The sequence below is a fragment of the Gekko japonicus genome, unplaced genomic scaffold (genome assembly GCF_001447785.1).
Source record: "Gekko japonicus isolate JY-2015 unplaced genomic scaffold, Gekko_japonicus_V1.1 scaffold1149, whole genome shotgun sequence".
Lineage (NCBI taxonomy): Eukaryota > Metazoa > Chordata > Lepidosauria > Squamata > Gekkonidae > Gekko > Gekko japonicus.
In genome coordinates this window covers 442,843-454,290 of record NW_015167084.1, presented here as the reverse complement: position 1 = coordinate 454,290, position 11,448 = coordinate 442,843, and the positions used below count along the sequence as shown (strand labels likewise).

Below are 11,448 nucleotides of genomic sequence, written 5' to 3'. Positions count from 1 at the left end.
GAGGAGGAGGAGGAGGAGGAGGAGGAGATTGGATTTATACCCCGCCCTTCACTTGGAGTCTCAGAGCGGTTTACAAACTCCTTTCCCTTCCCTTCCCCTCCCCACAACAGACACCCTGTGAGGTGGGTGGGGCTGAGAGAACTCTGACACAAACTGCTCTTTTTCAAGGACAGCTCTGACAGAGCTTGTAACTGACCCAAGGTCACATCAGCAGGTGCAAGGGGAGGAGTGGGGAATCAAACCCGGTTCTTCCAGATTAAGAGTCCGCGCACTTAACCACCACACCAAACTGGCTTTCTTTCTGACAAGTATCTAGCCAGCTATCTAAAGACAGACCCTGCTCAAGGAAATTACATGGGTTGGATCTATATAGACAGCCAAGGCAATAAAGCATTGAAGAACTGGAAACCACGCTGTTCTCCTCAGTCAGACACGTAGCCACCGAGAGACAAGGTGGAACTGGAGTGTCCAGGCGAGGGGGTGGGATGTTGAATCATCCCCTTGGTCTCTTTTTTTTAAGTAGCTAAGAGGGCTGTCATAAAAGAGAGGCTAGGCCTATAATTTGAATACTGATAGGAGGTTTCTTAAAGAAGGTCTAGTCCTATAAAGATCCATTCCATTCATTTTTATTGCTCATAGACCCATAAGTCATAAGCAATCGTCCTATAAAGACGGACGTACCTAACACAGGGTTCATTTACTTGACAATATTTCTTCAACAGTTTCTTGCCAAGTAAATAACCAGTTTGGTTAACACAAACTCCCACCATATCACACAAAATATCCTTGCCATAGTGTGTCAGTCAACTCGAAATTTATCCCAAGCTAATGCAACGTATCAATTGGACACAAACAGTAAATTTTCACAAGCAATCTGTTGTCTTGGGGTGTTTTGTGTAGCTCCACCCCAAGTTTTTCGGAAACTTATACAGTGGTCCATATTGTTTAAAATATCAAGTTGTATGCCTCTGCCAGGGTGGATAAAAATGAAATGGATAAAAATACCTTCTGTCAGCTACAAACTTCTTTTGTAAAAACAAACAAACAAAACTTGGTTTAAAACAGAACCTGAACAGTACAAATATATGCCCTCTTCCTCTTATATTCTTAGGAACTTAAGGCACTCGGATAAAATCTTACTACTGGTCTTTGCAAGAGAACCGTGGGGAAAACATTTTCATTGGTAATCACAGAATATGATAGCCTTTCTAGTTACATTTATGGTTTGATACTACAGGCTACTCCAGAGGTCATCCACTGATCTGTTTTGATAACCTTTTACTCCTGTCTTATACCTAGTAACTTCCTGACCTCTGCAAATTGTTCAGTACTCTAATTACATTTATTTATTACTCTAATAATGCATATTTGCCTTCCATTTCATGCAGAATACCAATCTCCCCAGTACTTATTATTACCAGTCCTTGCTTCTGGCTGAGATTATTTACTTTTGCAGGGTGGCGCAGGGCAGTTATGTGAGAAAAAGAACACGGGGCACTTTCCTTCCCCTTTGCAGCACAGCCCAGCAGCCCTTGAGGGCCTGCCGCGGCCGGTACTCTCGGGGGAGGTGGGCGGGGGTGGGTGGGAAGGCCCTGGTGGCAGCAGAAGGTGACACCTGCAGCTCGATGTGGTTGGGCGCGGGCGCACTCTGGGCAGGCACTGCTGCACTGTTCCCTGCCATGTCCTGGGGTTTGCCACTCCTGGTGCTACTTTCGGCCTTCGGGGTCACCACGTGCTGGGCTTGCTGCTGGCCCTTGCAGCTCTGGCACAGACTGGAGGTGGTGGGCTACTTGGGTAAGCCTGGTTGAAGCCGTGCACAGGTCGCTCGTCAAGTATGCAAGAGCCACCTTACCGGCCAGTTGCCCCTGGTCTACCCCAATGGCTGGTTCCGCCTCCTGGACTCAGCAGACCTGGGCCGTGGAGAGGCACACAGCATGGCTGTGCTTGGTAAGTGAGAAGCAGGGCTTGCTCCGTCGGAGAACACGTGGCATGGCGAGTGCCTCTCTGGGGAAGCCCAAGAGTTCTGGACGTGTGCAGAGCGCATTGCTTGTGCTGCTCAGCCCCTTTGGAAACGGACGAGCAGAAAATGGGGGAACGGGGAGGTCTTGCGCGCCCAGGGAGCTTGTGTACTAAGTCCTCCTGTGTACTAAGGGATCAGCCTTGGGTTGTATAGTATCCTAATAAAAGTGTCGCTGAGTAGGTGCTGAGCATATACTCCCAGACGGTATGCTCCCATACCATACATAACTTTTTTGCCTTTTGGGGGAAGGAAGTGTGTTTTTCAAGGCAAAGTCCAGTCGGGGAAGTGGATATGGTTTGCCTGCGATGGTAGATCTGGTTTTGGAGCCAAAAGGGGTTGTGTGTGCGTGTGTGTAAGGAACTAAGCTATTCAATTCTAGTCAAGGTGGAACAAAGGTTGCCCCTTCTAAATAATGTGGGTTAGACTGAGTTGCATGGAAATGGGGCTTCTGAGCTTTAAAAGCTTGAGCCAAAAGTCAGGAAGCTGTTTGAAAGGTTTTATCAAACAGTTCCTCCAGCCCCAGAAGCTGATGTAGGGCTAGTTGACAGGTAGTAAAACCATGCCTGGGTTGCTGGGGAGTGGGCACAATGGAGCGTTCTCCCCAGAGGTCATTTCGGGGGGGAACGCGGGGGAACGCAGTTCCCCCGGGTGAGGTGCAGGGGGCGGGGCACATGACGAAGCCCCGCCTCCTGTTTCCGGCCACCCCGCTTCTGGCCCTCATTCAGCCAGGAGGAGGCAGGAGAAGAGGGAGGGTAAGTTGCTTCCTCCCTGCCTCTCCCCACCCCTGCCTGCCTGGGGCCAGGGAGGGACTTGGCAGGGCTTCCTCGCACTCCCGCTGGCCTTGCAGGTCCACCGCCGGGCCCCTGATGTCAGGGGGTGTGGCATATGCTAATGAGTTATGCTAATGAGTTCCCCTAGCTCTTTTTCTACGAAATGACCCCCGCAGAAAACAGTTAAAGCCACTGGTGATGGGCAAACACAGGGAGGGATTTCTGAAGGGAATCCTAGTCAGAACATTGAGGCCATGAAATTACAGTTAGAGTTAGCCAGAACTTAAGCAGAGAAAGAAATTCAAATAGCTAAACTACAGGCAGAAAAAGAACAAAGAGAGGCTGAAGAAGAAATTCAAATGGCTAGGATACAGGCAGAGGAAAAACAAAAAGAAAAAGAACTTGAGAGACTTAAAGTGGCAGAAGAAAAACAGCTTAGAATAGAAGACTTAGAATAGAAGACAGAGAAAGACAGAGAGAGGCAGAAAGAGAACATGAGGAGAGAATGTATAATTTGAAGCTCCATGAAATTCAGCTAAAGGCAGAGCTTCATAGTGACATTAGAAATGAACATTACCCCTCACTGGAACAGAAAAAGTTCCCCAGATATCAGAAAGGGGATGACATGGAGGCTTTTCTGTTCAGCTTTGAAAGGACCTGTCAGGATTTAAAGATAGCTGATGAAGACAAGATGATTTATTTAAAACCACAGATTTGTGGGGGGTTGAGTGAAATCTACTCTGAACTAAGAGATGAGGAGACCTCTAACTACCAGTTATAGAGAGTTAGAGTCCGTTATGGCTTCACTGCTGAACAAAGCAGAAAAATGTTCAGAGAAATCAAAAGAAAGCCTGGGGAAACATATTCTCAATTAGGGTGTCATTTAGACAGAGCCCTTAACAGATGGATTGAAGGGAGTAAAGTTTCCACTGTAGAAGATTTGAAAAATCTCATTGGATTAGAACAGTTTTATAGTCAAGTTCCCTCTCAGTACAGATGGCTTTTGAGGGACAAGAAATTAAAAACTGTTGAAGAAGCAGCTATTATACTTGATGAGATAGAAGGGGACTTAGGAAAATCCATGTGGGCTGCTCCTGTGAAAAAAACCCAGAGTCTGGGACCCTTCAGAAAAGTTTTGGCGCAAGAAATGCTGATGGAAGCACTGCACCCTCTGCTGGAGCAGGTCACGGCATTGCATCAAAAATTCAATGCACAGCAAACCCAATTAACTGAGATAGCTAAAAAAACAGAAAAAATGGAACAAGAAGTGAAAGAGGTGGATGCCAATACTAAGAAGCTTAAAAAACGACTGCAGGTGATGGAAAAAAAGAGACTGACAGAAGAGTCTCAGGTGTTACAGCTGCAAATGGAGAGAGCAAACTATGTCTTAAGATTTCAAGGGAGAGAATCTGAAACAGACTATGTGTGATTTATTAGACCCTATGGCAGATATAAAAACGGATATATTACAAAGCAAAATTGATACGATATATAGGTCGTATCCAGAATTTACAAGAAAGAATAATCTGCCAGGGAAAGTGATAATAAGATTCTCCAGAAGACAAGTGAGAGATCAAATTCTCAAAGTGACAAATGGATCTACCTTGAAAATCAAAGACAAAGAAATAAAAGTGTTGAAGGACATCCCGTTTGAAGTAAGAAGGAAAAGAAGAAAATATAGAGACTTGGTATTATTTCTACAGAAGAACAACATCCCCTACAGACGGATTGTACCCGAAGGCGCAATCTTTAAATTTATGGACAAGAAAGAAAAAACTGACTCTGTTGAAAAGGCACGTGAATTTTTGCATCGACATAGTCGTCCAACAGGAGAAGTAGAAGTGGAGGAAGAGGACAGCAACAAAGAAAGTGAAGAAGAGGGAGCAGTGGCATCTTCAGATGAGGACTCAGACTCTAAATTAAAAACTAACTTGTTAAGCAGTATGTATGACCACCATCTCTTGGGTTTTTAGTGGGGTTTCTTTACTTTCTCCTATAGTTTGTAGATCCCCTTCCTAATTTCGTTGTAGTTTATAGAAAATGTAATAAAAAATCCCCTACGTGGGGGCGTGTTAACAACAACCCTGACAGGTGGGCCAGTCCTCCTCCATATAGAAAGAGGAAGGTTATCTGTTTCCAGTGTGGCAAGAAAGGGCATTATAAAAAATTCTGCCCACAGAATCAGAAAGGGAAAAAGACACTACCACCTAAAACTGAAAGTGGTGAAGTGTTTAAACCCAGAAACAGAGACAGCTGAAACCCCTTCACACACAGAGAACGCACCACAAGAAAGACCTACTAGTGTTTTGCAAGTATGGAGGGTGCAAGAAGGGTTGAATGAGAGACTGTGACAGTAAATGAGAAAGAAGTAGATGCTTACAGAGATACTGGGGCACAGGTTTCTCTGATCCAGCCAGGATTTGTGCAGAGACATCAGTATTTGCCTGGAAAATCCTACACCATTAAAGGCATTAGAGGAACTGCATTTGAAGTAGCCCTAACTGAGGTTCCAGTCAAGTACAAAGACTTCCAAAGGCAACTGGATAATGGGAGTCCTCAGCGATATCGAAATACCCATCCTATTGGCAAATGATCTGGCTTCTCAAGTAAAAAAACAGCAAGACATCTCAGTCAATATTGTTACAAGAAGCATGCCAAGCACCACCATGTGATCAGGCTGAGCAGCAACCAGAGGAAGAAGAGACATTGCTGCAGAGCGTATATGCAGCAGAGTTCCTGACTGAACAGCGGCAGGATTCCAGCCTTGCAGGAACTGTGGCAGAGAGCTGACGTGAGCGATCAGGAAAGTTCCAGGTTCAGCCCATTCAAACTCCTCTACGGGAGGCAAGCCCAGAGGACCCCTTGATGTTCTGAAAGAGGCGGGGTCCGGGCGCGAGGACATCCAGGAGACAGATGTCATCACCTATCTACAAGAGCTCCAGCAACATCTGCAGGAAGTGAGGACAACAGCTGCAGACAACATGAGACGAGCACAACGACAGCAGAAACTGTGGTATGGCTCTAAGGCCAGGGTCAGAGAATTTAAGCCTGGGGACCGAGTTCTAGTGCTAAAACCCAGGAGGAAGAACAAACTAGATGTGGCCTGGGAGGGGACCTTATACCATTGCCCATAAGGTCTCCAACGTGAACTATTTGGTAACAATGAGTGATATGGGTGAACAATGTAAGATGTTTCATGTAAATATGTTGAAACCTTACTATGACAGAGGTTAATTTGGTACTAATGGCAAAACGGGAAGAGAGTATGGTAACTGAACTGTCTGAGTGGGGGGAAATCTCCCAAGAAATTACCATTAATGAGGTTCAGTTTGCCCCTTCAAAGAGGGCAAATACAAGCCATTCTTTCTGACCAAGTACCAAAATATTTTCTCCAACTTGCCGGGGAAAACAACTTGCCAGGGTCCGACATACCTGAGGGACCGCCTTTCCCCATACGTACCCTCAAGAGCACTTCGGTCGGGGACTCAACATCACCTGGTGATCACAGGCCCCCGGGAGGCAAGGCTTGCCGCAACTAGGGCCAGATCCTTTTCAGTGGCGGCTCCTACCTGGCAGAACGAGCTCCCGGAGGAGATCAGGGCCCTGCAGGACCTCATACAGTTCTGCAGGGCCTGCAAGATGGAGCTCTTCCGCCAGGCTTTTACGTAGGAGCCACCAATACCACTACCACCACCATCCACGGCGTGGGTAACAACTAGGTAAGAGGACGGCCGTTGAAGATCTGCCATGATACCGCGCGGGGTGGGTACCACTGGACTGGCCAGCTACAGGACACTATCTACCTCCAATGAAAGATCCGGCATTTACTGTTGGAAAACCATCTTGTTCTTATTGAGCACCTTACTTTTGTGATTCGATGATTTTATTCTGTTTTGATCTTGTTTTATATTGTTGCCCTCTTGTAAGCCGCACTGAGCCCGCTTGCGGGGAGGGCGGGGTAAAAATACTAATAAATAAAATAAAATAAATCACAATACAAGAACTCGTGGGCACTCAATGAAATTGCTGAGCGCTCGGGTTAGAACGGATAAAAGGAAGCACTTCTTCACCCAAAGAGTGATTAACACATGGAATTCACTGCCACAGGAAATGGTGGCGGCTACAAGCATGGACGGCTTCAAAAGGGAATTGGATAAGCATATGGAGCAGAGGTCCATCAGTGGCTATTAGCCACAAGGTATAGATAGGGGCTCTGGGGCAAGTGATGCTCTGTCATCTTGGTGCTTGGGGGGGGGTCAACAGTGGGAGGGCTTCTAATGTCCTGGCCCCACTGGTGGACCTCCTGATGGCACCTGGTATTTTTGGCCACTGTGTGACAGAGTGTTGGATTGGATGGGCCTTTGGCCTGATCCAACATTGGCGTCTCTTATGTTCTTATATTCTTAAATAAAATAAAATAAATAAACTTAGCATATCATAAGATTGATACTGGGGATTCGAGGCCTGTGGCACTTCCACCATATAGAGTGACCGGCCCGAATGCCACATATGTACAGAGGGAGGTCGAGGAAATGTTAAACTTGGGACTTATTGTACTGTCTGTAAGTCCTTGGGCCTCACCTCTAGTACTGGTACCGAAGCCTGACAAACCCATGAGGTTAAACAAGGTGACTGTACCTGATGTGTACCCCATGCCACGTACAGACGAGTTGGTGGAAACAATTGGGGCGGTGGCCTGATAGGCTAATGAGCTGTGCTGTCAGGGGTGTGGCCTAATATGCTAATGAGTTTCTGCTGTTGGGTGTGGCCTGTTATGCTAATGAGTCCCTGCTGGGCTTCTACAAAAAGGGCCCTGACACTGATACATCCTCTAAACTATCAGACTGTTGCAGAGCTGACTTCTCTCAGAAAGTCTACTGAAAATACATCCTGGCATGGTGACTAGCAGCCAATCGTTTTTGAGAAGCTACAATTGCTCATGAAGTGACTTTTTTCAACATGTAATGTGGCTTTGTGGAAGTACACCCATTTGGTAAGATCCCTTCCACAAGATCATCCTACCGTGCAAATACAAAACATTGATGTGAATCATTTTGGGGAGGGGCTGTGGCTTAGTGAAAGAGCATTTGCTTCGCATTCAGAAGGTTCCAGGTTCAACCCCAGGCATCTCCAGCTAAAAAATATGGAGGTAGGTGATGTGAAAGACCTCTGCATGAGACCCTGGAGAGCTGCTGCCAGTCTGAGTAGACAACACTGACTCTGACGGACCAAGACACTGATTCAAAATAAGGCAGCTTCACATTTCCGTATCGTTTCAAACAGGTATGTTTCTACTCCAAAGGGAACAAGTTCGACAACATACCAGAGAAATGACTGAATCTTGAAATCTTGGAGCCCTGAGAGACACCAACCAGCTGCACTGTTCCACTCCTGTTCCGTAGGACTCCACAGCACAGACTCTCAGTCTACACATGCTGCTTTTGTGTCCAATACCCGTGCTTTACTACAGGCAGCAGCAGCTGCTGTCAGAACGGCCCAGTAAGCAGCAGAACAGATTTAGTGTCCAGTGGCACCTTTCAGATCAACAAAGGTCTATTCAAGGTATGAGCTTTCGTGTGCCAGGCACACGTTTTCAAATACAGTGGAATGCCAGATGAGGTTCTAAACTTATAGACAGGGATTTAAGGGCAAATTAACATGTAACATGATGATGTTTAAGATATGCAAAGTGAAAAACTAAACAACAAGACTGCCCGTTAAACAGGCAGTCTTAGAAATGTAAAACTTCCGGAAATTTTGAAGCTCGGAAAAAAACCCTTTTTTTCCCAGGGGGAAACGGAAATTTTCGGAAAAATTGAAAAAAATGCTACATTAGCACTTCTTTTTTCTTTTCCAGATTGAAACTCAATCTATTACTTTAGGAACATAAAATATGACTGTGGACATTTTTACTTGGCATGAAATTATCACAACTAGCATATTAAAAATATAGTGTATCCAGGGGTCATTTCGTAGAAAAAGAGCTAGGGGAACTCATTAGCATAACTCATTAGCATATGCCACACCCCCTGACATCACCGGAAGTGTGTCATAAGGCCACACCTCCTGACATCACCAGAAATGTGTCATAAAGCCACACACCCCGCCCCCAACGGTCCCGGCCGCCAGTGCCGGCCTTGCAGCTCCACCCGCCCCCTGCACCTCACCCGGGGGAACTGCGTTCCCCTGCATTCCCCCCCCTAAATGACCTCTGAGTGTATCCAAACAATTATTACAATCAGAATACTCACCCACATGCAAAAACAAAACTGAAACCTTTTTCTTTTCTTGTGACAATAGCAACTCCTAAAGGAAGAAATGCATCTTGTTCTTGCATTGGAGAGTTCAGTTTGTAACCTAGGACTTGCTTGTCCTCAGTGCACAGAAATTAGATCAATCTGATACCATACATATTTTTTAGAAATGATTGTGAAAATATTTGAACACCTTGTCTTAAAATATTTCATTCATCATGTTAAAATAAAATGTTCCATAATCACTTTTCTTTTCTTTCTTCAATTTTTCCAATTTTTCAGAAAAAAACAAAAAAGGCTTCAGGAAAAAAACAGGAAAAAACCATTTCCACCCGAATGTTTCCGTTTTTTCCCCCAGGCCTTCACATCTCTAGGCAGTCTTGAGGTCAGCCATTTTACTTCACCCAGAGAAGGGAGTGGGAATTAGCACCACATGAGTACCTGATGGATGATCATTAATTTATTACACCATTTATACTACAACTTTCTCCCCACCATTTATAGTATAGGTTTCTCCCCAATGGGGACCCAAAGAGGATTACATTGTCGTCCTTGCCTTCATTTTATCTTCATCACCACAACCCAGTGAGGTAGATTAGGTTGAGAGTTTGTGACTGGCCCAAGATCACCCAGTAAACTTCAATGGTAGAGAGGGGATTTGAGCCTGGGTCTCTCAGATAAACCCAAATGATGTGAGGACTATTAAAATGAATAGTATGGTAGAAAGCAACATGTACAAATAACCAAGAGGTTCAGAGTTGGAGGTGGGTGGTAAGAGACTGTCAACTTTCTGGAAACAGGAAAATTATCAAACCAATGGCATTTCATGTACATAATAACAATACCACTTCATGTCCATAAACATCCATACCATGGACTCTTGTGATACTATTTGTTGCAAAAAAAAATGTTTAAGTGCTTGATATGCAACCAGAAAAAGACATGCTATACTTACGTTGTGTCAAGAGTCCTGTTAATTTTTGCTATTAAGCCCAATGAAGGATCCATTTTGGCATACATTGTTGACATAACTCCCACCACTACAATAAGCCAACTGGATGGGCTGGCTGGATAGACTCCTGTGATTATACCATTCTGGAAAGAAAAGAAACATTTACTTGTTTTGTGTATTCTGAAGCATCCATTTCATATTTCCAAGGGAAATCTTGTTTAAAACAATCCCAGCGTACAGGTAAACATGACCATGTGAACACATACATTATAAACTATTAGCAGACTGAAAAAACTGGGCAAAAGAGTAATAAATTCTCTTAAGCACAGGGAGGTAAATGAATACAGTTTGCAGAAAAGTTGACAGCTTGCATATATACATAGAGAGAGGAACAGGGAAAGGGGGGGGGAGACAAAGGAATTTGCACACAAAATAAATTCAATACAATAAGATCAAATCAGTCCATCCTAAAAGAAATGAACCCTGACTGTTCCCTGGAAGGCCAGATAATGAAACTGAAGCTCAAATACTTTGGCCACCACATGAGAAGGGAGCACTCACTGGAGAAGACCCTGATGCTGGGAAAGATTGAAGGTCAAAGAAGACGGGGACGGCAAAGGATGAGATGGTCAGACAGTGTCATAGATGCAACAAACATGAAATTGAGCCAACTTCAGAGGATGGCGGAAGACAGGAGGGCCTGGCGGGAGCTGGTCCATGGGGTCGCAAAGAGTCGGACTCGACTGTGTGACTAAACAACAACACCACCATACCTCCTCACCTTATTGCCTCATGCCATAGAAAGGCAGGCTTTAGCAAAGCAAAAGGGCTCTCAGAGGTAATAAGAGACACTGGACACTTAATTCAGCAGAAGGAAGGATAAAGGAGGATTCCCTGATGTCTTGCCACTCTTGTCCCCACTGCCTAAGTGCTAACTGTCAGAGAGTGTACATAACGTAAAAGACAAGCTTCTAAAAGTCTACAAGCGATTAAAGTAATTTGAAAACATTCAGTTGCTAGACTATGCAGGCAAGAGTCCATCATAGGGTTGCCAGGTCCCTTACCTGTTGCGGTGGTGGGGGGGGGAGAGAAGCTCCAGGTCCAAGAACTTTGTGCGCACCGTGATGATGTCACCTGGAAGTGATGTCATTGACCTAGGCACGTCACTGATGGACGCTCTAGCATTTGGCTTGAAAACTCTATGGTACCATATAGTTTTTAGGCAGAATGCTAGAGGGTCCCCCCCCCCCCCCGTGACGTGCCCAGTGTGATGACGTTACCTCCAGGTGATATCATCGCACTAGGCACGTTGGCCCGATCTGGGTACTTTGGGGGCGGGGTTCTCCCCACCGGCCAAATCCGAGCCGGTGGGTCGGGGGCCTTTTAAGCCCCCTCGGGGGACCTGGCAGCCCTAGTACATCAAGAATAGCTGTGGTCTGATGAAAATGCTGC

The 11,448-nt window shown here is 45.4% G+C and overlaps 1 protein-coding gene across 2 annotated transcripts in view; it reads right to left on the bottom strand.

Annotated features, from left to right (window-relative positions):
• CPT1A (carnitine palmitoyltransferase 1A (liver)) overlaps window positions 1-11,448 on the bottom strand; it is a 90,768-nt gene that overhangs the window by 59,626 nt on the left and 19,694 nt on the right. For both annotated transcript variants that reach the window (XM_015412833.1, XM_015412834.1), the window contains exon 3: window positions 10,000-10,139. In XM_015412833.1, the coding sequence (XP_015268319.1) occupies window positions 10,000-10,139 (140 nt within the window). The remainder of the gene's footprint in view (window positions 1-9,999; window positions 10,140-11,448) is intronic.